This window comes from Pseudorca crassidens, chromosome 2 (assembly GCF_039906515.1).
Source record: "Pseudorca crassidens isolate mPseCra1 chromosome 2, mPseCra1.hap1, whole genome shotgun sequence".
NCBI lineage: Eukaryota > Metazoa > Chordata > Mammalia > Artiodactyla > Delphinidae > Pseudorca > Pseudorca crassidens.
Genome location: NC_090297.1, coordinates 114477759 through 114504565, shown reverse-complemented (window position 1 = coordinate 114504565; position 26807 = coordinate 114477759). Strand labels below are relative to the sequence as shown.

General features: G+C 39.2%; 1 protein-coding gene across 3 annotated transcripts in view; it reads left to right on the top strand.

Moving 5' to 3' along the window:
• Positions 1-258: 258 nt before the first annotated feature.
• Positions 259-26807, top strand: part of LOC137219538 (interferon-activable protein 203-like) — a 39879-nt gene continuing 13330 nt past the window's right edge. For 2 of the 3 annotated variants that reach the window (XM_067728280.1, XM_067728282.1), the window contains exons 1-8: positions 259-523; positions 13678-13962; positions 14886-15019; positions 15654-15815; positions 17314-17481; positions 21724-21921; positions 24411-24830; positions 26306-26497. In XM_067728280.1, the coding sequence (XP_067584381.1) occupies positions 13698-13962; positions 14886-15019; positions 15654-15815; positions 17314-17481; positions 21724-21921; positions 24411-24830; positions 26306-26497 (1539 nt within the window). In that variant the 5' untranslated portion in view covers positions 259-523; positions 13678-13697. The remainder of the gene's footprint in view (positions 524-13677; positions 13963-14885; positions 15020-15653; positions 15816-17313; positions 17482-21723; positions 21922-24410; positions 24831-26305; positions 26498-26807) is intronic. The other variant, XM_067728281.1, reaches the window with a different exon arrangement.

The window sequence follows — 26807 nt, the reverse complement described above, 5'->3', positions numbered from 1 at the left end:
CCTTACTTCTTGTATATTTGAGAGTCATTCAAGGGAATATAGTTTTCTAATGACCCTCATGTAAGTCTGCTGGATAACAGAGTCCTAATGTTGGAACTCTTTTCATCTACTGACATTTATAATAAAAAAATTTTAAGTGTAACTTTGCCATAATTTTTCATTTTGATTAAGATATTTACAGGAAATAAACCGTTTATTTTCTCTGACTAATGAAACTGAAAGCTAAGAACGTTGGTGGGAGGAGTCTCAATACTGTTTCCTAACTTCTCTCTCTCCCCGGGGAAAGCACCGTATGAGGAAGCCAGCACTAAGTCAAGTTTTTGTATAGCCAGTGTCCTTTTTCCTTGTTGTCTTTCAAAATACTTCTTTTTCCTCTGCCCTTCAGGAGATTATAAAATTCTGAAGTTCAGTCTCTGAGAGCTTTACTGATTTATCGTCCTACTTAAGCAAAATAAGCAGTGATTCTTGCATATCTGAAGAAAACCTCAACATCTAGACTACTGTGGAGGACATTTTCACTGAGGTAAGACTGGTAGGGATTTCTTTAGAGAGCTGTGGGTACCTGGTTGGTAGCCTCAAGGTGAGAAGGGGAGCTTTAGTCATGAAGAATTTGGGGGGAAATGTTTTATATCAACTATACTCAGAAAAGTGAAAACAGCAGTAGCTTGATTCTAATCCTTTACTGCCTAGGCAAATAATAGACATTTTATTCCACTACAACTGAAGCCTGAACAAAGGGAGATGCATTTTGACTATAGAAGATATTATAATGTATTCCCCAGGCAACTAGCGGCATGAGCTATATTTAGAGCAAAGGTTTGGTTTCCTTCCCTGGAAGATGCACAGGAAACTTGGTGGCTGTGGTGGGGGCCTCGGTGAAAGTCAAGATAGGGGCATGATAAAAGTATCATAAAATAATATTGAGTAAAAAAATACATCTGGATATAAAAGTGTATTGTATGGCATTGTCCTAATTTTAGAAAACACACACACACAGAGAAGAGCAGACAAGTTTCAATTCCGCAAGTACAGTTATATAAAACATGGCTTCTTTACCTCTCTTAAGACAGTTTACTTTTTCTTTTAGACTCCATTTTACACCAGCTGCCAGTGTTGTTATTTCAGTTTCTTTTAGGATTCCTTTCTGCCTTCCTGAAAATTAATACTTTTTTTTTTCTGGTGGCAAGGCATAGGAGAGAGGCAATTACAAATAGATTTCTATTGTCTACTTTTAGAATTGTTTAAAGACTTTCTGCATGGCCTGATACAGTAATATTTTATATGTGCTTGACTAGAATATAAGATTTTTAATATTCATTTCAGAATCTTATGTATGTTAGATAAATGCTGTTAATTACACTTATTATATTTACTTTTAATAGGCAAATACACAATTAAAACTGTTGTATTTCCCTAGGAGGTGGACGTTTTATCATTGTGTTGTGCTCTGATGATACTTTTTATCTTCAGATCTATTTAAAACCACAGTAATATAGATAAACTGGTTTTCTTTTACTTACTCTTTGCATGATAAATATTTTACTTTTCCACCTTTAAGTGATCTTTTGTTAACAATACATTGGCAGATTTCTTAAATCCAAGTTGACCAATTTGTCACTTAAGCTTAACCGGTTAGAACCTTTATGCTGATAATTAACATATATTGTCTTGTATCTGCTTTCTTCTTTTCAATTTATGATACTTCTATATTCTCCTTTTTTGATTTGTTTTTTACTTATACCCCCATCTGACTTACCATTTAAGACAAATACATTAGTGAACTGTCATATTCTTTGTCCTCCCTCTCTCCCTCCACCATGTTGATATACTTCCTGCTTCTCTTCTCTTCAGTCAGGGCTTTATTTATTTTTAAGGCATAGACACACCTAATCAAGTTAAGTTTTCACCCTTACTTACCTTTCAGCTTACAGTTTTTCTTGACTTTATATATTAATTTTTACTGACTATTATTTCCAATAAATGTTTCCATGTGGGTCTTTGTCTGCCAAAACTACCAATGCCTCGAATGCAATAGTGTTTGAGGCCCTCATATTTAAGTATCATTTAGACTAGATTAAAAATTCTACTCTAAAAATTATTTTCCCCTCAAGATAGATGGGGAGTACCTCTTCTCTTACCCCTGGGACTAGATATGTTGTGAAATTCACAATCTAGAAACTTCAGAGAGGCTATTTAATGAATCTAAATGATGATCTGGGGAAAGGGAGCTAAGGTCTGCATTTTATATTTTTTTCTTCCAGTTTTATTGAGACATAATTGACATATGGCGCTGTATGAATTTAAGGTGTGCAGCATAGTGTTTGATTTATATCCATTGTGAAACGATAAGCATAATAAGTTTAGGCAACATCCATCATCTCATATAGATACAAAATTAAAGAAGTACAAAAAAATTTTCTTTTTCTTATGAAGAGAACTCTTAGGATATACTCTCATAATAACTTTCATATATAACATGCAGCAGTGGTAATTATATTTATCATGTTGTACATTACATCCCTAGTACCTATTTATGTTATAAAAGGAAGTTCTCACCTTTTTCCTGACTTCATCCATTTCCCTTTCTCCTCACAGTTTACCACAAATCTAATTTCTTTTCTATGAGTTTGTTGTTTGTTTGTTTGTTTGTTTTTGCAGTATAACTGACCTACAACATTGTGGTAGTTCCTGTTATGCAACATAGTGATTATTTCTTTCTTTTTTTTTTTTTTTTTACATCTTTATTGGAGTATAATTGCTTTACAATGGTGTGTTAGTTTCTGCTGTATAACAAAGTGAATCAGCTATACATATACATATATCCCCATATCTCCTCCCTCTTGCGTCTCCCTCCCTCCCACCCTCCCTATCCCACCCCTCTAGGTGGTCACAAAGCACTGAGCTGATCTCCCTGTGCTGTGCGGCTGCTTCCCACTAGCTATCTATTTTACATTTGGTAGTGTATATATGTCCTTGCCACTCTCTCAGTTCATCCCAGTTTACCCTTCCCCCTCCCCGTGTCCTCAAGTCCATTCTCTACGTCTGCATCTTTATTCGTGTCCTGCCCCTAGGTTCATCAGAACCATTTTTTTTTTTAGATTCCATATATATGTGTTAGCATACAGTATTTATTTTTCTCTTTCTGACTTACTTCACTCTGTATGACAGTCTCTAGGTCCATCCACATCACAACAAATAACTCAATTTCATTTCTTTTTATGGCTGAGTAATATTCCATTGTATATATGTGCCACATCTTCTTTATCCATTCATCTCTCGATGGACACTTAGGTTGCTTCCATGTCCTGGCTATTGTAAATAGAGCTGCAATGAACATTGTGGTACCTGACTCTTTTTGAATTATGGTTTTCCCAGGGTATATGCCCAGTAGTGGGATTGCTGGGTCATATGGTAGTTCTATTTTTAGTTTTTTAAGGAACTCCACACTGGGCTCCATAGTGGCTGTATCAACTTACATTCCCACCAACAGTGCAAGAGGGTTCCCTTTTCCCCACACCCTCTCCAGCATTTATTATTTGTAGATTTTTTTTAACATCTTTATTGGAGTATAATTGCTTTACAATGGTGTGTTCGTTTCTGCTTTATAACAAAGTGAATCAGTTATGCGTATACATATGTTCCCATATCTCTTCCCTCTTGCGTCTCCCTCCCTCCCACCCTCCCTATCCCACCCCTCTATGTGGTCACAAACCAGTGAGCTGATCTCCCTGTGCTATGAGGCTGCTTCCCACTAGCTATCTATTTTACGTTTGGTAGTGTATATATGTCCATGCCAGTCTCTCACTTTGTCACAGCTTACCCTTCCCCCTCCCCATATCCTCAAGTCCATTCTCTAGTAGGTCTGTGTCTTTATTCCCGTTTTACCCCTAGGTTCTTCATGACCTTTCTTTTTTTATTATTTGTAGATTTTTGATGATGGCCATTCATTTCTCTAATGATTAATGATGTTGAGCATTCTTTCATGTGTTTGTTGGCAATCTGTATATCTTCTTTGGAGAAAAGTCTTCTCCCCATTTTTGGATTAGGTTGTTTGTTTTTTTGATATTGAGCTGCATGCTTGTAACTTTTGGAGATTAATCCTTTGTCAGTTGCTTCATTTGCAAATATCTTCTCCCATTCTGAGGGTTGTCTTTTCTTCTTGTTTATGGTTTCCTTTGCTGTGCAAAATTTTAAGTTTCATTAGGTCCCATTTGTTTATTTTTGTTTTTATATCCATTTCTCTAGGAGGTGTGTCAAAAGGATCTTGCTGTGATCTATGTCATAGAGTGTTCTGCCTATGTTTTCCTCTAAGAGTTTTGTAGTGTCTGGCCTTACATTTAGGTCTTTAATCCATTTTGAGTTTATTTTTGTGTATGGTGTTAGGTAGTGTTCTAATTTCATTCTTTTACATGTAGCTGTCCACTTTTCCCACCACTACTTATTGAGGAAACTCTCTTTTCTCCATTGTATATTCTTGCACCTTTATCAAAAATAAGGTGACCATATGTGTATGGGTTTATCTCTGGGCTTTCTATCTAGTTCCATTTACCTATATTTCTGTTTTAATTCCAGTACCATAGTGTCTTTTTTTTTTTTTTTTTTTTTTGCGGTACGCGGGCCTCTCACTGTTGTGGCCTCTCCCGTTGTGGAGCACAGGCTCTGGACGCGCAGGCTCAGCGGCCATGGCTCACGGGCCCAGCCACTCCGCGACATGTGGGATCTTCCCGTACTGGGGCACGAGCCCGTGTCCCCTGCATCGGCAGGCGGACTGTCAACCACTGCACCACCAGGGAAGCCCCATAGTGTCTTGATTACTGTAGCTTTGTAGTATAGTCTGAAATCAGGGATCATGGTACCTCCAGCTTTGTTCTTCTTTCTCAAAATTGTTTTGGTTGTTTGAAGTCTTTTGTGTTTCCATACAAATTTTAGATTTTTTTGTTCTAGTTCTGTGAAAACTGCCATTGGTAGTTTGATAGGGATTGCATTGTATCTGTAGAGTGCTTTGGGTAGTTTAGTCATTTTAATAATATTAATTCGTTCAATCCATGAACATTATATCTTTCCATTTTTTTGTGTTGTCTTCAATTTCTTTCATCAGTGTCTTATAGTTTTCCAAATACAGTTCTTCTACCTCCTTAGTAGATTTATTCTTAAGCATTTTATTCTTTTTGATGTGATTGTAAATGGGATTTTTTTCTTAATTTCTGTTTTTGATAGTTCATTGTTAGTGTATAGAAATGCAACAGATTTCTATATATTAACTTCATATCCTGCAACTTAAGTGAATTCATTGGTGAGTTTCAGTAGGTTTTTTGTGGTGTCTTTAGGATTTTCTATGTATAATATAATTTCATCTGCAAACAGTAACAGTTTTAATTTTTCCTTTACAATTTGGATTCCTTTTATTTTTCTTTGTTTCTAGTTTGGTTGCTGTGACTAGGACTTCTAATACTATGTTAAATAAAAGTGGTGAGAGTGGCCACTCTTATTCAACATAGTTTTGGAAGTTTTAGCCACAGCAATCAGAGAAGAAAAGGAAATAAAAGGAATCCAAATCGGAAAAGAAGAAGTAAAGCTGTCACTGTTTGCAGATGACATGATCCTATACACAGAGAACCCTAAAGATGCTACCAGAAAACTACTAGAGCTAATCAATGAATTTGGTAAAGTGGCAGGATACAAAATTAATGCACAGAAATCTCTGGCATTCCTATACACTAATGATGAAAAATCTGAAAGTGAAATCAAGAAAACACTCCCATTTACCATTGCAACAAAAAGAATAAAATATCTAGGAATAAACCTACCTAAGGAGACAAAAGACCTGTATGCAGAAAATTATAAGACACTGATGAAAGAAATTAAAGATGATACAAATAGATGGAGAGATATACCATGTTCTTGGATTGGAAGAATCAACATTGTGAAAATGACTCTACTACCCAAAGCAATCTATAGATTCAATGCAATCCCTATCAAACTACCACTGGCATTTTTCACAGAACTAGAACAAAAAATTTTGCAATTTGTATGGAAACACAAAAGACCCCAAATAGCCAAAGCAATCTTGAGAACGAAAGAAGGAACTGGAGGAATCAGGCTCCCTGACTTCAGACTATACTACAAAGCTACAGTTATCAAGACGGTATGGTACTGGCACAAAAACAGAAAGATAGATCAATGGAACAGGATAGAAAGCCCAGAGATAAACCCATGCACATATGGACACCTTATCTTTGATAAAGGTGGCAGTAATGTACAGTGGAGAAAGGACAGCCTCTTCAATAAGTGGTGCTGGGAAAACTGGACAGGTACATGTAAAAGTATGAGATTAGATCACTCCCTAACACCATACAGAAAAATAAGCTCAAAATTGGTTAAAGACCTAAATGTAAGGCCAGAAACTATCAAACTCTTAGAGGAAAACATAGGCAGAACACTCTATGACATAAATCACAGCAAGATCCTTTCTGACCCACCTCCTAGAGTAATGGAAATAAAAACAAAAATAAACAAATGGGACCTAATGAAACTTCAAAGCTTTTGCACAGCAAAGGAAACCATAAACAAGACAAAAAGACAACCCTCAGAATTGGAGAAAATATTTGCAAATGAAGCAACCGACAAAGGATTAATCTCCAAAATTTACAAGCAGCTCATGCAGCTCAATAACAAGAAAACAAACAACCCAATCCAAAAATGGGCAGAAGACCTAAATAGACTTTTCTCCAAAGAAGATATACAGACTGCCAACAAACACATGAAAGAATGCTCAACATCATTAATCATTAGAGAAATGCAAATCAAAACTACAATGAGATATCATCTCACACCAGTCAGAATGGCCATCATCAAAAAATCTAGAAACAATAAATGCTGGAGAGGGTGTGGAGAAAAGGGAACACTCTTGCACTGCTGGTGGGAATGTGAATTGGTTCAGCCACTATGGAGAACAGTATGGAGGTTCCTTAAAAAACTACAAATAGAACTACCATATGACCCAGCAATCCCACTACTGGGCATATACCCTGAGAAAACCAAAATTCAAAAAGAGTCATGTACCAAAATGTTCATTGCAGCTCTATTTACAATAGCCCGGAGATGGAAACAACCTAAATGCCCATCATCGGATGAATGGATAAGGAAGATGTGGCACATATATACAATGGAATATTACTCAGCCATAAAAAGAAACGAAATTGAGCTCTTTGTAATGAGGTAGATAGACCTAGAGTCTGTCATACAGAGTGAAGTAAGTCAGAAAGAAAAAGACAAATACCGTATGCTAACACATATATATGGAATTTAAGAAAAAAATGTCATGAAGAACCTAGGGGTAAAGCAGGAATAAAGACGCAAACCTCCTAGAGAACGGACTTGAGGTTATGGGGAGGGGGAAGGGTTAGCTGTGACAGGGCGAGAGAGAGTCATGGGCATATACACACTAACAAACGTAGTAAGGTAGCTAGCTAGTGGGAAGCAGCCGCATGGCACAGGGATATTGGCTCGGTGCTTTGTGACAGCCTGGAGGGGTGGGATAGGGAGGGTGGGAGGGAGGGAGATGCAAGAGGGAAGACATATGGGAACATATGTTTATGTATGACTGATTCACTTTGTTATAAAGCAGAAACTAACACACCATTGTAAAGCAATTATACCCCAATAAAGATGTAAAAAAAAAAAAAGTGGTGAGAGTGGGCATCCTTGTCTTGTTCATGTATATATGATTATTTTAACTTGCTGACCTCTTAAGTTTAAACACATTTTAACAACACTGCATTTCCTCCCCCCTTTCCACATTTATAATTTTGACATCATATTCACATCTTTTTGTTTCCCTTAACAACTTATTGCAGATGTAGATGATTTTACAACTTTTGTCTTTTAACCTTCCTACTAGCTTTATACATGGCTAATATATGACCTTTACTGTATATTTGCATTTACGAATGAGATTTTTTTCCTTTTATGTTTCATGTTTCTTTTCTTTTTACTTGGAAAAGTCCCTTTAACATTTCTTTTAAAGCCAGTTTGCTGGTGCTGAACTCTTTTAGCTTTTGCTTGCCTGTAAAACTTTTAATCTCTCCATAAAATCTGAATGAAAGACTTGCTGGCAAGAGTATTCTTGGTTGCAGATTATTCTTTTTCATCACTTTAACCATATCATGCCACTCCCTTCTGGTCTGCAGAGTTTCTGCCGAAAAGTCAGCTGATAGCCTTATGGGAATTCCCTTGTATGAAACTTGTTGCTTTTCCCTTGCTGATTTTAATATTTTCTCCTTATCTTTAATTTTTGCCATCTTAATTACAGTGTGTCTTGGTGTGGTCCTCTTTGGGTTGATCCTGTTTGGGACTCTCTAGGCTTCCTGTCTGTTTCCTTACACAGGTTAAGGAAGTTTTCAGCTATTAATGTCTTCAAATATGTTCTCTGCCCCTTTTTCTCTCTCTTCTTCTTCTGGGACCCTCCTATGATATGATGAATGATAACATGTTTGATGTTGTCCCAGAGTTCTCTTAAACTGTCCTCATTTCTTTCTTTCTTTTTTTTAATTTTTGTTCAGCTTCAGTGATTTCCATTATTCTGTCTTCCAGCTCACTGATCTGTTCTACTGTATCATTAGCTCTACTGTTGTTTCTTTCTGGTTTATTTTTCATTTCAGTTACTTTATTCTTCATCTGTGTTTGATTCTTCTTTATATTTTCTAATTTTTTGTTAAAAACGTCTAACTTTCCACTCTGTTCATCCAATCTGCTCCCGAGTTCTTTGAGCATCTTTATGGTCACCTCTGTGAACTACTTACTGGGTAGGTTGCCTATGTCCACTTCACTTAGTTGTTCTTCTGAGGTTTTATCTTGTTCCTTCATTTGGAACATATTCCTCTATAGCTTCATTTTACCTAATTTCTTCTTTTATTTCTGTGTATTTGGTACGTTGGTTATGTTTCCTGACCTTGGAGAAGTAGTCTTTTGTAGAAGATGTCCTATTTGTCCCAGCAGTGCACTCCCTTCTGGTCACCAGAGCTATATGCTCTAGGGCTGCAGTCCCCAACTTTTTGGCACCAGAGACCAGTTTCATGGAAGACAATTATTCCACAGACTGAGGTGGGGGGAATGGTTTTGGGATGATTCAAGCGCATTACATTTATTATGCTCTTTATTTCTATTATTATTACAATGTGATATATAATGAAATAATTATACAACTCACCGTAATGCAGAATCAATGGGAGCCCTCAGCGGTTTTCCTGCGACTAGATGGTCCCATCTGGGGATGATGGGAGACAGTTACAGCTGAAGTGTGTTGCTCATGCCCAGTCTACTCTGTAATCTTGTTTTGGTTGCTGACACTGCAGAAAACCCTGCTTCACAAAGATAGGATGTTGGAAATGGAAGCAGGCTTTCCAGTGCTTTTGTGGCAATTTAAGGATATTCCACCTTGACTTTAATCCAGACTGCATGGAGATTTGAAGTTGTCTCAAACATACTTTTAAGGCCACTGTCATTTGCAGTCTCAAGCAGTCGATCGTCTTCTAGCATGAACAAAATCGATTCACCTGGCTTACTCACAAATGAGTTGTAGATCCATTCCTTCCCAGTTTGGGGGTCTTTTGTGGTTGGGAAGTAATGCTCAAACTCTCTAGAAAGCTGAGATAGGTGATCATGCACCAGCTGGGAGAAAGAAGGCCCTGGCTCAGTCTCTCAAAATCTCTGCTAATGTTTGAAACATATCAAATATCCCAATGTTCACTCGTCACCCCCCTAATTCCAGTTTGGCTTTGAATGAAGTCACTTTATCTGCTGACTTGAACACAGTTGTAGCTCTCCCCTGAAGTGACAGATCGAGTTTGTTGAGCAGGTTGAAAACATCACACAAGTAAGCAAGTTTGAGACCCATTTTGTGTCACTGAAATTTGCCGCCAATGGTGACTGTTTTTCTAAAAGAAATCTCTGAGGCAGCTCTCATAACTCAAAAACTCTCACCAGTGATCTACTTTTAGAAAGCCATCTCACTTCTGTGTATAAGAGAAGATGTGTGTACTCTGTGTCCATCTCCTCACAGAGCTACGTGAACAAATGTGGGTTAAGGGCATGTACTTTAATGTGGCTGATAATTTTAATCGCATCCTGCAAAACGTTGTTACGTTCAGGTGACATTTTTCGGCTAACCAGCATTTCTCTATGGATGACACAGTGCGTAGACTCACATTCAGAAGCGACCCAGTTGACCTGAGTAGTGAAACCAGAAAGCTGTCCAGTCATGGCAGCCACTCTGTCTGTGCATATACCGACACAAAATGACCAGTTCAGTTTTCCTGATATGTAATCATTCAAAGACTTGAATAGTTCTGCAGCTGTGGTGTTGGTTGGCAACAAAAGTGCACATAACATATCCTCATGCAAATCCTCCTGAAAAATATATCACACAGAAACAAGCATTGTTGCTTTGTTGTCAACATCGGTAGACTCATCAACCTGGATTGTATACCACGGTGACTCGTTAATCCTCTCTAACAATTGTGCCTCAATATCCTCTGCTATTTCATCAATTCATCTAGTTATGGTGCAGCCGAAAGAGGAACACGTGCCACCTTTGAACTGCAGCCTCTCCTAAAAGTTCACAACAAATGTCCTTAGCAGCAGGCAGGATCAACTGTTCACCAATAGTAAAGGGCTTCTTAGCTTTAGCAATGCAATTAGCCATTAAGAATGATGCTCTCAGTGCAGACACATGTGATGAAGTGGTGGCCTTCGATAATTGCTTCTGTTCTTTGTGTTCACGTTTTTTTGTTTTGAAAAAATCCAAAGGCTTGTCTTTTCATGCAGGGTGCTTTGTCTCCATGTGGTGAAACAGTTTTGAAGGTTTCGTGGCTTCGTTGGGTAGCTGGTCACCGCATATTATGCAAAGTGGGCTTGGAGAATGTGAATCACCTGTTGCAATGAACCCGTAATTTAAGTAGGACTCTTGGTATTTTCTTTTAAATGCAGCTTTCATTTTGTTGGCAGTCTTAAGAGTCTTCTGCTGTCTCATCATTGGGTCTTTCCCCATTTTCAAAGAAGCTCTCCAGTGACTTTTGTTTTTTACTCATTTTGGCTAGGGTTAGCTTGCGGGCTTGCCAAAACTGTGACTGAGACAAGTGCGCAATGCGGGAAAGAGGCATGGACAGAAGTAGTAAATAAAATAATGGGCCAGCCATGTGCAGACTAAAATAAGTGTCGGATTCTGGCTTAAGCTCTGCCACCATATGCAGCTGTACAATTGAAGTACATCAACTCACTTGCCACTATAAAGCCTACCACCAGATGCAGCTTGTCACTTGCCACTCACTGATAGGGTTTTGATATGAGTCTGCAAGCAATTGATTTATTATGGTCTCTGTGCAGTCAAACCTCTCTGCTAATGATAATCTATATTTGCAGCTACTCCCCAGTGCTAGCAACACTGCCTCAGCTCCACCTCAGATCATCAGGTATTAGATTCTCATAAGGAGTGCACAACCTAAATCCTTCACATGCGGAGTCACAGTAGGGTTCGCGCTCCTATGAGACTCTAGCGCGGTCGCTGATCTGACAGGAGGTGGAGCTCAGGCAGTAATGCGAGCAATGGGGAGCAGTTATAAATACAGATGAAGCTTTGCTTGCTTGCCCGCTGCTCATCTCCTGCTGTGAAGCCCTGTTCCTAATAGGCCATGGACTGGTACCTGTCTGTAGCCCAGGGTTCGGGGGCCCCTGCTCTAGGGGTTCACCCTATGAGGGCTATGCAAGTCTTCTTTTGTGGTCGGCTGACTATCGTGTATAGTCTGGTAGGTGTGGCTGACCCCAGTTGGTTGCCAGGCCCTGCCTTGTGCTAAGGACAATGGTTGGTGAGTCTGGGTCACAAGGTGACCGGCTGTGCAACCTTGGGGGTCCCAGGGACAGTGCTGGCCCATTGGTGGGCAGGCCAGCAGGCTACAGGTTCTGGCGTGTCCCAAAACTGGTGCTGGCCACTAGTGAGTGGGGTTTGGTCATGGGGCAGCTGGCTGAGGGGTCCAGTGTGTCTCAGAACTGGTGTTGGCCTGTTGGTGGTTGGGTCTGGGGCCCAGTGGCCCCAGGGCTGGAGTCAGCTTGCTAAAGGACAGGACCAGGGACCAGGGCTTACTGGGACTAGTGCCGGCTCACTGGTGGGTCGGCCACTGGCTACAGGACCCTGGAGGTCCTGAAGCTGGTATAAGCCTGTTGGTCATTGGGGCCAAAGCCTAGGGCCACTGGCTAAGGGGTCCATGGTGTCCCAGAATTGGTTTCGACCTACTGGCAGGCAGGTCAATGGCCCAGGAGATTCTTGGGCTGGTGGTGGATTGGCTGGTTTCTGATAAGGCAGTCTGCAGCACTGTGGTGGTCCTGGGCCAGTGTGGGCTCATCACTCTATGGGCCTGATCTCACTGAGGATGCTCCTGATCTCTCAAGAAGGAATAATTCACAACCCTGGGAGTTTGAACATTCCAATTATAGAAGAGGTACACAAACACATGTTTCCTAACTAAAAGAATTCATGACTTGAAACAGAAAACTGGAATGCACACCATACATTGAGTGCCATCAAGGAGGTGCACAGGGCGGTGCTAAAGAGGCCCAGAGAGTGACACTCCCTCCCAAGTCAGGCCCCTGGTAGCTTTCAGAAGACAAAGCCTCAGTTGAGTCTTGAATGCTCTAAGGAGGTATTCAGAGGAAGAGAGATGGGAATGGCTTTCTAGGCCTTGGGAAAGGAATTAACAAAGTCATGAAATATGAAAAGGTAAGGTGTGGTGTGTATTTCTAGAGCAAAAATTACAATAAATAAATAATAAAAATTACAGAGGTAAAGAAAGGCAGATTATTCAAGGCATTTTAAGCCAGGCTATGGAGCAAGAACTTTTTCAAAGAGAAAATGGGAAACTGTTGAAGGATGTCAAGTGAGCTAGAACTGTGGCTTTATAGAGAGATATCTGGCTCTATGAAAAGAACTGATTAGAGAAATTAAGCCTGGAAGGAGAAAAATCAAGCAGCCATCGAAATAATTCCAGCCAATAAATGCTGTGATCCTGTCTAAGAGAGAAGGGAGAAGTCCAACAAAGGGACACTGATATGGGCACATAGGACACAGAGAACATGGTCCACGCCCCAGGGAGAGATGATGCTAATAAGAACTGACTAGGGAAGTGCCAAGTGGATGGACTAGGGTTGGTACCCAGCGTGGAGCTGTAGTGCTATGGCAGAAGGATATTTGTATAAGGTGAGAGGTTGCAGCCCGTTTTGTTCCTAGGCCACTTCAGACATGGTGGAAAGAGTCATGAACCAACAAGGCAGACATTCAAGAAGTAGGCTGCAGCTCCAATAAAGGATGGGAGGAGGAATCAGGGACTTTGACACTGCATAGTCCATACTTGACACACTGCAACCATTGCTTATTTCTGGACCTCCTTCCACCATACCCACCCTTAAACCAACTCAAGATCATCATTAAAATGGGAGAATTTCTTAAAAGTTTCTCATACAGCAGTTTTCAACCCATTTTCTGCAGTAACACATCTGGTAATAGTCTCTTTTTGTCACACACACCCATGGATAATACTTTGACATATGCCGTTAACTCACATAGATATAACCAGTCTTTTAAATTGTCTGTATAAAGGTGTAACACTGTATGTTATTTTTCTCTTGCAGGCACATCCCTAACTTGAGAGATGGGGAGTGAATTCAAAAGAATTGTTCTGCTGAAAGGATTTCAGCACATCAGTGATTATCAGTTTAGCATGATTAAGAGTTTACTGGCCAAGGATTTAAGACTGACTAGTAAAATGCAAGATGACTATGACAGAATTAAGATTGCTGACTTGATGGAAGTAAAGTACCCTGGGGCTGCCTGTGTTGAAAAATTAATAGACTTGATCAAAGATATAGAAGAAATTAAAGACCTTGCTAAAACTCTTCGAAAGGAGAGGTTAAAAGGTACTTGGAAGAACCTTTTTCACACTCTCTCTGTACTGACCTCAACCTTAAATAGAACCCTGATTTGGTCAAAGTTTAGACCTCTGTTTCCCAACTTAGGACTCAGTAGCCATGACAATGGTAGTACTTCAGATGCCAACAAATTGACAACTTAGAGGATGCCTTTCCTACAAAGAGATCTGATATGTTTTAGAGGGTGTATTTTGGGGGTGTGGGCAAAGGAAATATTAGAAGGAGCTGATGAGAAAGGCTGAGGCTTCCATACATTAGAAAGGTTAGACAATGATGAAACAAAATTAGAACATGTAGATTCTTGAAATATTTAAATCAGTTGATATGCATGCTCTATTATCATATTTACTCTATCATTTTTATACTTTCTAGAAAAACTCTGAGGCAGTACTTAAATAAAAACCTACCTCTGAGAGATGTGAAGAACTTGCCTCTTATAAAACCACTGGATTAGGAAAACATATTTTAAAAAGTCAAAGTCTAGTATCACCACTTTGTCCCATCACAAATTAGATTATATTCATTTTCTCTGGTTTCAGTAATTCAAATAGATCTTCTGTAGAAATTGACCCACCACTAGCATCATGAAAACTTTAGATTCTTAAAAGGAAAATATAGAATAAGTGGATTGTAAAAGTGTTCGACTGAGCTAGATAGGAGTCCAGAGGACAGGAAGAATATGCTTGTGGTGCAGGGGACAAGAAAGGAAACCACTGAGGAAGTCTGAGCCAGTACCTATACCTATGCTGCTACTGCTGGCCACCTATGGCCAAGCTAGGCTAATGCAGTAGAGGCAGATACAAGCTTACCCAGACCCACAAGCAGGAAGTGACAGGAAATAGTATTGAAGGTGCTTCAGGTATCTTAGACCATCTCCTCTGGATTTATCATGTTCTTTTTTACCACATCAGTTATTAGGAGAAGCAGAGCAAAAGAAGCAACTCCAGTGAAAAAAAGCAAGCTGAATAAACCCAGTCCTGACCAATCTACATCCACCACTGATAAAGCTTTGGGACCTGAATCAATCAAGGATACACCTGTGAAGGTAGGATGGCTAAGGTCCCACAAAAGGAGATTTTACTGTGGCTTTTCTACTTGTTACCTTCTTATGAACACTTAGTTCTTTATTCATTTCTCAACATGCAAATAAACGAATCAGAGAAAAAGGGATCCAGGGCCAGAGTGAAAATTAATCTTAGAGCCAGTGAATTAATAGGTACTGATCACCCATTATGTTTCTGAACTACTGTGCACTTTAAATTGTGTAATATAATTCCCTATGGTGGAAATATGAAATCATTACCCCTCTTTTAGATGTATATTAAAATAGCAAGCAGATTAGGAAAACAGCTTGCCAAAGCCTACTCAAAGAGACTAAATTCAAACTTAGATCTTCTAAATCCAAGTCCACTGCTCCTCTCATCAACACAGAAGTGAGTACAGGAATGACATGTATAAAATTTTCCTTACTATTTGTATGAAGCCAACATACATGTGCACTGCTTACCTTCTGGGCATCTCTTCAGACGATGGACTATATGTAGTTCCCTGGAGTTCCCAAGGACATAAATTTTAGTATAATTAGAATCTAATAATAAAAATTTGATTTTCTCAGTAGTAAAGATGTGTTTCTTTTATTATTGAAAAGTATTAACCGGGGGAAAAAACCCTACTTTCAGGGAAAGAAAACCACAAAAACTAATGAATCTAAGAGGATGAATCTAAAGAAGGATCAGAGTCAGCTTCCAGGATTGTTAGTAACCAGTACAGAGTCAACTGAGAGCCTTCCCCAGACTCCTCAAATGCTTCCACCAAACCCATCCAGCAGCTCTTCAACCAAGGTACCATTTTCCTGTTCCTAATATGTTCACCACCCTACATCATATTATAAGGATCCTCATGACCTTGAAAGAGTTTCTCAGTAATCCCTTACTATATAAAATTTCCTTATATAATAAAATCACCCATTAATTTATCAAATGCAGATATTGAGACCTCAATGTATTCTAAGTCCTGTGGCTTTTGGCAAGGTATGCATTTATGAAATAATTCCTGACCTCAAGAATGTGACTGTCTTATGTTTGGTCCTGAAATAAGGAATGGTAGTGGCCAGACAATTAGACATGACTATAAGGGTATGTTTCTCCCCTACATTTCAGTCTCCTTTCACCCCTTTCCCCTTAACCACGGGCCTAGACTAGTTCTCAGCATTATATGCTCTTTCCCATGTCAGGTGTTTGCACATAGGCTCTTTCCTTGATTGGGAATTCATTATCCCTATCTCTTCTCTGGCTCAAATGCTTTCAACCTTCAGGTACCAACCTGAATTCCTTCCCCAGGCAAGTCCTCACTGAAACAACCCCTTTCAAGAAAGGATCAGATACTCTCATTGTTTGGACACTTTACTATTCCTTTATAGTACTTATCACAACTGTGATAACTACATTTTTCTTTCCTTCTAGACAAGGAGCTCAGATTATAGGTAACCTGTCCCAGAGGAAGACAAGACAGGGGTGGGAAAGTGATTTCACACCTGTAGACATTGACTCCTATTCCAACCTGCTTTTTGTTTTGCCCTGTGGTTATATGCAACCCAGGACTATGGAGCCTGTATTTGAGATGAATGGGCACTAAAAGATGGCCCCAAGGCAACATGAAGGGTAGGCAAGAGCAGGATTTAAACCACTATTCTCTAACATAGTTTCTCACCTATGAACCAAGCTGCCCTCTGACTCAGGCTGCATACCCACCACCACCACCCCCCCCACACACACACATGCCCCTTGAAGACAGACCTCCCATATAAAGGGACTCTCTATTTGGGGTGTAGTTTCCTTGTTGTCATTTTTATTAGTTCCAAGAGTCCATATTTCGTCCAGTAATCTTTCCCAAAATATCAGTAGGTTTCTAGGAGCCTGAAGAGCAGATATCAGAAACCCACTTGTGTATTTTCTTGATCAGAAAGTCATAGTTAATAAACATCCTTAAATGCAGCCAATTCTGGACTGAGATTTGCTTCCCTTATAACCAGGGAAGTTTACCTTCCTGCTTTGGCCAGTTTTCATCAGATGTAGGACCTGGATTCCATCCCAAACCAATGAAATTTCATCTGAGCTTTTAATATTTGGAGAGTGAAATTTGTAATCCTAGTTGAGATAGGAGAAGGATAGGTAATACAGGTATCTGTATATGTGCTATTATTTCAGAAAAAAATTGAAAACTTAAGACTCTACATTAAAAAAGAGAAAAGAAAAAAAGAGAGAAAAGAAATGATGTTGTGTTCTACGTGATTTTGAATATCATTATCAAGAACTAAGGAAAAAATCTTTTTTTCTCGAGAAAAAAAATGACATAGCCACCAAAATTAACGACTTAAAAAGGAAGACCGTATCTGAGAAACAGAGTCAACTTCCAGGAACTTCAGCAACCAGCAAATGCCCAACTGGGAGCAGTTGTCCAGTGAAATCTATACCTCCACCAACACCATCCAGCAGTTTCTCAGTCAAGGTACCTGCTCCCTATTCCCATTCCTTGTACCTCCTACAACATAAGTACAAGAATTATCATAATCTCATTTCCCACAATTTACCATTTATTTATTTAATATAATCACTCATTCATTTTTCCGTGTATGTTTTGTGATCCCACTCTATTCTAACTCCTTGGCTATTTACAAAGCATGTATTTATGAAATAATCTCTAATTTTGAGAGGGTTACACTCTTGTGTTGAATAGAAAGAGGAGGGGAAGGTGACCAGACAAGTCAAGATGAATGTGTGTTCACCCTTACATTCCACTTTCCCTGGCCCTACTCCCCTTTGTTCACCCACCACATGATAGGGTTTATTTTCAAAGTTCTGTGCTCCTTCCCATGTCAGATGTTTTGACATGGACTGCTTTCTTTGTTTGGAATCACTTGTCCTGATTCACCACTGGTTCAGGTGTCTACACCTTTCAGGTGCAAACCTGAATCTCTTCCTCATACAAGTCCTCACTGATACCCCCCCTCCCAGAATACATTAGGTATTCCTCTTTTTTTCTTTTTTTTAATAAATTTATTTATTTATCTACATTTTATTTTTGGCTGCGTTGGGTCTTTGTTGTGGTGAGTAGGGACTACTCTTCATTGTGGTGTGTGGGCTTCTCATTGCGGTGGCTTCTCTTGTTGCAGAGCATGGGCTCTAGGCATGCAGACTTCAGTAGTTGTGACTCGCGGGCTCAGTAGTTGTGGTTCGCTGGCTCTAGAGCACAGGCTCAGTAGTTGTGGTGCATGGACTTAGTTGCTCCGTGGCATGTGAGATCTTCCCGGACCAGGGCTCGAACCCTTGTCCCCTGCATTGGCAGGCAGATTCTTAACGGCTGTGCCACCAGGGAAGTCCTAGGTATTCCTTTTGTTTGCTTTCAAAGATCTGTTTCCTTTTCCTTTTTAGCACTTATTGCAACTGTAATAAATGTACATTTTTCTTTGTTACTATACTATAACATCAGTTATAAGGTGCAGGTCAACTGAAGAAAAATGCACAACCTAAAAGTTGAGAGTTATGTTTTATTCAGCAGACAATATGAGGACTTAAGCGGGGGACACAGAATCTCAGATAGCTCTGAGATACTGCTCTGAAGAAGCAAGTGGGGAGCCAGGATGTATAGGAGGTTTTACAACAAAGACCAGGTAGTTGGAACATCAAAAGATTACTGTTAATAAAGACAGCCAGATATCTCAAGTTAAGGAATTTAGCACTTTTCTATGTATAGGAAGATGCAAGAGTCTGAACTCACTGAAATCATTCCTTTGCTATGAACCTCAGCTATCTGGGGCCAGTCTCCTGTGCTTTCTCATGCTGAGTTTCCTCAAGGTGCGCCGTCAGGGTTGGCTGCAGCAGTTGACTGCTAGATGGCGGGCATCCTGTTTCTATCTTGAGTTCCCTCAGGGCTTACCGTCGGGGCGGCTGTAATGTGATGGCTTGATGGCTGCAGCATCCTCAGTTTATGGATGTGGCAGGCCATAGTTTTCATTCACAGTGCTCTTTCCCAGCAAAGACCAGATGAGAATGGAAAAGTGAGTACACACACGTGTGTATCAGCTCCTATCCTAGCCTGCCTTTGTTCTGCCCTGATTTGACCCCTGTGCTTATCATCACACTGGGGTACAATGCCTATTTCTGCGGTAAATAAGCAAGTGACTGAGGCATAGGCAAAAGGAGTATTTAAATCACTATTCTCTAAAATAGTTTGTCACCCAAGTTCCAAGCTGCTGAGGCTGAAGCCCCCTACGCAAATCCATGTATACCAGTTGAAGACAGATTTCTTCTGACAAGATTTTTCAAGTTTTGTTATTGTTTTTATTACTGTTACCTCCAATGATTAATAATTCCTCACATAGTCTCTCTTTGTTTTATTTATGGGATGGAGCTAGTAATCTGTGCCTGTTTGCCTCTAGGTCCAGCTGGCCTTGGTCTAGTCATTGAAACCCCAGGCTCACTGTCTCTCTGCTACGACAATGACTTATGTGGACATCTCTAGACAACCCTATTTTTCTTCTTTATTTTTTTTAACATCTTTATTGGAGTATAATTGCTTTACAATGTGTGTTAGTTTCTGCTGTGTAACAAAGTGAGTCAGCTATACGTATACATATATCCCCATATCCGCCCCCCCTTGCAAGACAACCCTATTTTTCTATGCATACAGGCTTAGAATTGACACTTTCTAAGGTCCTATCTGCCTAAACTTGTGACATAGTCATTTCTACTTTCATAAGAATCATTCTGCTGTCCCTAAAACTCCTTGGAGCACAGGAATCCCAGGGAGGCTCATCTGTCCTTTTGGCCTCATACACCTAAACACACCATTCAGTCATTTCTTCTTTGGGGTCCAGCCACCTCTGTAGGAGACCTGGCACAAAGACGATCTGACCCATTCTGTCTTTGATTCATCAGTGGAAAGAGCAGGAAAGCCTTGCTCTTCTTCATCATGGGGTCTCCCAACTGTTTTCTTTGTAATATAGGCTCTGTTTGGGATTCAAAGACAGAAGCAGACCAATATTTTCTTTTATTCCTGCTGCTATGTCTCCCCAGTAGCAAACAGCACACATTGGCATGCTTCAAGAACAGGGTAGAGTGGTGAAGGAAATAAGCCAAGGGAAAAAATTCAATTACTATTTTTAAGTATTATCCAGCCATATAGTATGTTTTAGGGACCTAAATCCTACTGTTATGATGGGAGTTTTTGGTTTAACCGAATGTAAAAATGATCAAGATGCTCTTGTCAATGAGATTGAATTACTAAATGTAGCAGAAGTGACTAGAGAAGCTTCTTTAATAAAGTGCTTCCCATACCACCTCTATATTGGGTTTCCATCAAGAAAGCCAACATTAAGCATGAAACATCTGTGGATCAGAGCAAAAATAGAAAGCCCTGTGTCTACTGTAAAATAATAATGTAGTGATATTTCTAGGTAATGAGCATTTAATGATGCTAGACTCTAAAACCTGTGTTCTTTGTGTACGCTATCTCATTTGTTCTTTATAACGTCACACGAGGATGCTATTGTTAATCCCATTTTACATATGAGAAAACTGAAGTTCTTAGAGGTTAGAAATCTTCTCCAAGTTCATGCAGAAAGTGAATGTTAGAGCCAGGATTCAAATGTAGCCTAACTGAATTCTAAAACTTGAGCATTTAATTGCATATATTGTAGTATAGATGCTACAATATCTGAAATTTATTTGTAAAAATTTATGTCGGATAGCGTTATATCTCAGATTTGTTTCCATTGCCCAGACTCTTAAGCCTTCTAATGAGGAATGAAGTGACAAGCAAGGTCAGAGGGTGTTCTAATCAAGTAGCTGCATGCCAGAGACAGGCATTTTAAGCAGCTCCCTCAACTACAATTTTACCAACAACTGATACTTTATGGATTGGTTAAATGAATGCTAGAAGTGGTAAGAACTGTGGCAATTCTATACTGCAGAACGTTAGAAATGGTCTTTCATCAGTGAAACCAAAGGTAGTCAAAATAATTGATTTTACAGACACTTCCTGCCCTGGCTTAAACAATTATAAAAATCCATGTACTGAGAATGCCCTGGGTGAAACCGTGAATGGGTCTGTTTATTGCTGAGAACTACGAAAGATTTGGTTGCTTGATAGAGACTAGGTAGATAGCAGAATCCTGCCTCTGGAATTATGAATTTGAAACAGTGTCTCTGGTATGCTGATAAACAAAGCATTCAAATGAATGCAGACCTGGGTTTCCTGGATTTGAAGAGTAGATGATAGAACCGATTTGCTTATTTGGTAAATATATAAGGTAATGAAGACTTAGTTAATAAAATGTCCATAAGTACAGCCAACATTGTTCAGAGATGTGCTTCCATTATAACCTGGTAGAGTTTTCTACTAATAAATTACTCCAAGTGTTGTCTTGGTGAAGTTGATACAGGCCAGTTTGCAGCAGAGGTAGAGCCAGAATTCCAAAACAGATCGATGAAATTTTGATCACCTGAGTTTTTAACATTTTCAGAGAGAAGTTTGAAATCCTGGTTGGACTCCAAGCTGGGGAGGTGTTGAGGGTATCTGAAGATGTACTATTATTCCAGAGCAAATTGGCAGAGTGAAGATCCTGTGGTGTGTGTGTGTGAGAGAGAGACAGAGAGAGATAGAGACAGAGAGAAAGAGAGAGAGAGAGAGAGAGAGAGAGAGAGAGAGAGAAATGTTATGGTTCATCTGATATTGAAAACCATTAACTAGGAAGAAGAAAATACATATTTTTGGATTCAAAGAATAGAAGACACAACCAATAAAACGCTTGACTCCAAGAAAAAGAAACTATGCCCGGAGCAGAGTCAGCTTCCACAATGTGCAAACTTCAGCATGATCCCAAATGAGGGCTGCCTTCAGACTCCTCAGATGCTGCCACCAACCTCATCCAGCAGTTCCTCAACCAAGGTACCAGATTCCTGTTTTCAGTACTTTCCCTCCCTACAACATAATGACAGCGTTCTCTAGAACCATAAAGGAACTTCACACTAATCCCCTACAACATACAATTCTTTATTAATTAGATCACACGTATTGTTATTGAGTGTGTATTTTGAGATCCTACCTACATTCAAATTCGGACTCTTATTATGCTGCCCTTTGTATTAGGATATTCTATGACCTAATGTGCACATAAATCATTCCTCTTCAGTCATGGGTATAACTAGTAATTTGTTTGTTTAATTTTATTTCTGTGTTTCTCTCAATACATCATGAGTGAGAGAGCTTAGGGTGCAATAAGGTGGAGAAATACAGAAACAAACAAAGCACTATCACCAATTCTTTCTCTTTTTTTTAATTATGGAAGTAATATCATCTAAGAAATTTAGGAAATGCAGATACATAGACAAAAATAATTAATTTTAACTATCTGAAATCTCCCTTCTATCAAATGCCATATTTTGGTAAACAGTCTTTCTGATTTTACCTTTTGTTATATATATACAAAGAATATCAATTTATCCCAGGTTGATCACATTACACATATTTTTCTATAATTCAGGTTTTTACTTTCACCTGCTATATCTTGAAGTGCTACTTAATTCAAGAAGTATAGATTTAAATTATTATTTTAATGTAAGAGAATAACTGCATCTTTAAATTTTTATAAATTTAAAAATAATCCTTTACTATTTGACTTTAGGCTATTTTCAGTATTCCCTATACACACAATGAACATAATAAGAACATGTGTCCATCAGGTCTTCTTTCATGACCCTGAGTATAGATACATAATTTCTTCCTTAGGTCCTGTGCACTTCTTGTCAAGGTGCTGCTGTTGTTACTACTATGAGATTTGTTTTTCCTGATTAACTTGGCCTGGGAATGAGCATCGGATGTAGGGAGAATTGGCCACAGTGATGAGAAATCAGAGTTAAGCCTCATGACCCCCAGGCTGTGGCCTGTATAACGGTACAAGTCAGACCACATGGAGCACTGCTGGTCTGTGGAGGCAGCTGGCCTGTCTCCATGAACTGGTCCCTAGAACTCCCATGGCCCCCCCTTGCCTTCACACTTCTTACAGATCAGTAACCTCCCCTCCAATTCAAACTGCTCTCCTGAAACTCAGAAATGGTGCAGGCACTGGGTAGACAGGGGGGCATAGAAAAGTCCCCTGACACCTGACTTCTCCTTTGGCATTCTTCTCCTAAGGGTCCTGCCATTATTCTAACAGGGGTGTGTAGAGGAGGAAAAGCAATTTCCCCTCTACCGTTCTGAGTTCTTGGTTGAGACCCCTGTATTAAAGCAAAGATTGTCAAGAAAAAGCTAGCAGAAGTTTATTAACAGGTATACCTCATCTATACATAGACGAGACCCAAGAAGAATGAGTAACTCCCTGAGGTGGCCTAAGCCCCCAGCTTAAATACCATCTTTAGTGAAGACAGAAGAAAGAAAAGTGTGGGGAGGCCCGTTTTGTGGAGGTTACCAGGAAAAGCAGGAAAAACAAGGGTGATGTTTGTTATGCAAATTTAAGTCAGTTTCTCCTCTGGTGATAGTATTCTCTTGAGATTTAGAGTCCTCCTTCTCTTCCTAGTACACAGGGGGAGGCACCCTTAGAAATGGAGATTTAATTTATAAATACACATTTCCCTTGCAAAAGGGCAACTTTCTTTCTGGTTTTAGAGCTTCCTCTATGTATGTTGTTTTTCAAAATAATCAGCTTAAGATAATCCTATGCCAAAGAAACATATTTTGGGGTGGCTGATTCTGCTACTCTTCAAAACATCCTTTATCCAGGACATTTCCAAATTCAGAAAGTTCATGGGATTTTTTTCCAGTGACTGTCTACTAACCCTTTTTCAATATAACACTGCTTTCCTGAAAAGAGACTTTCTAATTTGGGTCTTTAAATTGCCACATCTACTGGGATGAGATCAATGGATTCTGACTGGAGCCATTCCCTACTCTCAGTGCTATCAAGGGCAATTTATGTTCATCCAAATTTGTATCTTATCTTGCACACTGAAATGAGTTGATGGGATAATTTAAGTTGATTTTTTCATCCTCATCTCTACTAGAAATCACTACATAGCAGCATTGCTATTGCCCACTGCCTCTGTACTCTACATAGCTCTTCCTGGGAGAAATAGTTCTTCCCTTGAGTTAATACCTTTTAAAGAAAAGTATTCTTCCTACCACACTCATAAAACAATGAAAAAGAAGAAAATTCACTGTTTAAATCATCTCCATACATTCCATTAGATTATATATACCACGTCAGTGATCTTTGTCTAGGTTTTTTTTTTTTCCAACTCCACCTAATTATGTTCTTAATATGTTAATTATGTTCTTAATTATGTTCTTTGTTGAGGTCAACATTTAGCCGTAGATGATTCTCATTAGAGAGTGAATCCTGTTCTTAATTGTGCCTGTTTTTGGTGTATACTTCTATGTAGAAACCAAAATTGAAGGCTGTACCTAAAGAAGCTTCCAGAGAGGAGGGCTTCCAGAGGGGGCCCAAAGAAGTGATGGTGCTGAAAGCAACGGAACCATTTACATATGATGTCAGAGAAGGCGAGAGGAAGATGTTTCATGCCACAGTGGCTACTGAGAGCCAGTTCTTCCAAGTGAAGGTTTATCATGTTGACCTGAAGGAGAAGTTCATCCCAAAGAAAATCATTGCCATATCAGATTATTTTGGCCGCAGTGGGTTCCTGGAGGTGTTCAATGCCTCATCTGTGTCTGATGTTAACCCTGACCGAAAGATGGAGATCTCTAAAAGCCTGATTCAAAAGGCAAATGCAACTCCTAAAATCAGTCATCTTTACTCGCAAGCTCTAGGAACATTTGTGAATGGGGTGTTTCTGGTGCATGAGGTAAGCCCACACCATTGTTCTGCAATATTTCTTCTGCAACCCTGGAACGTAAAAGTCTTAGCTGCCGAATGAATTTGGTTAACTTCATAAACACAGGAACTCAAAGCCCCCCTGACCAGGGATACCTGGGTGCCGTCTTCCCACTTCAGAATATAACATAGACAATCTCTTAACATTCTTCTTCCCAAGGTAACAGTATGCAAGTCCTCCAGAAATCATGGGATTTTAACAGCTGTGCTAATCCATTCATAGCCACCCTGAGCCAGTAAAGGGCAGAGTTTATATCTGTATATATATATAAATACATACAAATCTATATCCATCTATATATGTTTATATATATAGATATATAGAGAGAGGTGGGGGGGCGAAGAGAGAGAGCTCTCCTTCTGGTTTTGTTTCTTTGAGTTCTGCCTCCTGTTTCAGTGACAGCTTAACTTAATTGTGAATAAAGAATTGCCCTTCCAAGCTAGGATTTCAACTATGACAACCAGAGTCAGAAATCAATAGACTACTTTGCCCTAGAATCAGCTCTTATCCACAGTTAGCTAAGATTCTGATCATCTGACCTCTAAAGTTCTCTCACTTCTTCACATTCATTCATCAAAAAATTGTTGAGCAAAAAACCTTGGCATTAACAAATAAGAGAAATATGGATGTTGAAAACGCTAGAAAAATCAAGTTGTTTCATTCCACAATATATTAATATGGGCAATAAAATGCAGAATTTTGCTGAATTCTTAGAATTAGGGTAGGTATTTCAGTCCCAACACATCATAGAAATACTAAGGTTAGCTGACCTAACCGTTATGTGAAGTATTGTTTCATAATCCATTATATATGTCTTCTAGGGTGGCTGTTTACCTATCCCCCTGTTGTTTTCCATACACTCTGTTTAAGTGACTGTGCACACATGTGCATTTGTAGAATTCATGAGTAAAGTAAGTGATATAGAAATTAGAACAATGGAAGTAGATGATCTAGATTCAAGATTGGGCAGATTAGGGAAGAATGAATAAATAGAGAAGATAGAGGAAAGAATTACATATTGAAATAATAATCTGCTTAAGGAGGACTTGCAACCATCTTTTTGAGACTCATAATAAGACATGAATGGCCTTTGTTCTCAGGGAGATCCAAAGAAACCTGTGAAGCTTATCAGACCACACTATATCAAATTTTCTTAAGAAATCTCAGCTATTCTGAGATGGGAGCAGGAAAAATTAGGAAAGTAATCCAGTTTTCTAGAAGAACCCAGCACACAAAGACTTAAAGGAAGGAAAGACAGAAAGAGAATTTAAATGGGGGGATAAACTGAACAAGATATCTTACACTATTTGGTACCTGTAATTCTGGACCTCCAGCTCATATTAACTGGTCTGAGACAACAGTTTCCACTAACACCCTATATTTTTCAAAGTTGTGGAAATTCCTGATCCAGTTCTCAGAAGATGGATGCTAATTTTCTTTTGCAGAAATTGGTACGTAATGAATGCATATATTATGAAATACAAGATAATACAGGAGTGATGGAAGTCCTGGTTTATGGAGAACGACTGACCAGAATCAGCTGTGAGAAAGGCGATAGACTTACACTCATCTGCTTTGAATTGGCAGTAAGTGGGGATAAGAGGCAGCTGAGATCCATAATTCACAGTTTCATCAAGGTGAGATTTTCTGGGGGGTCATTATTGTTCCAAAGTAGAAGTCTTTAAGAAAACTAGACTGCTGTTACTACGGAGAGTCCAGCAGGTGGAACGAGAACCAATTTTTGCCATTTAGTGGGTGTAAAGTTTCTTTTCATTATTCTTTTTTTTAATGATATTTTTAAATTTATTTTTTTTGTATTGAAGTATAGTTTACAATGTTTTCTTAGTTTCAAGTGTACAGCAAATGGGATCAGTTACACACACACACACACACACACACACACACACACATATATATATTCATTTTCAGATTCTTTTCCCTTATAGG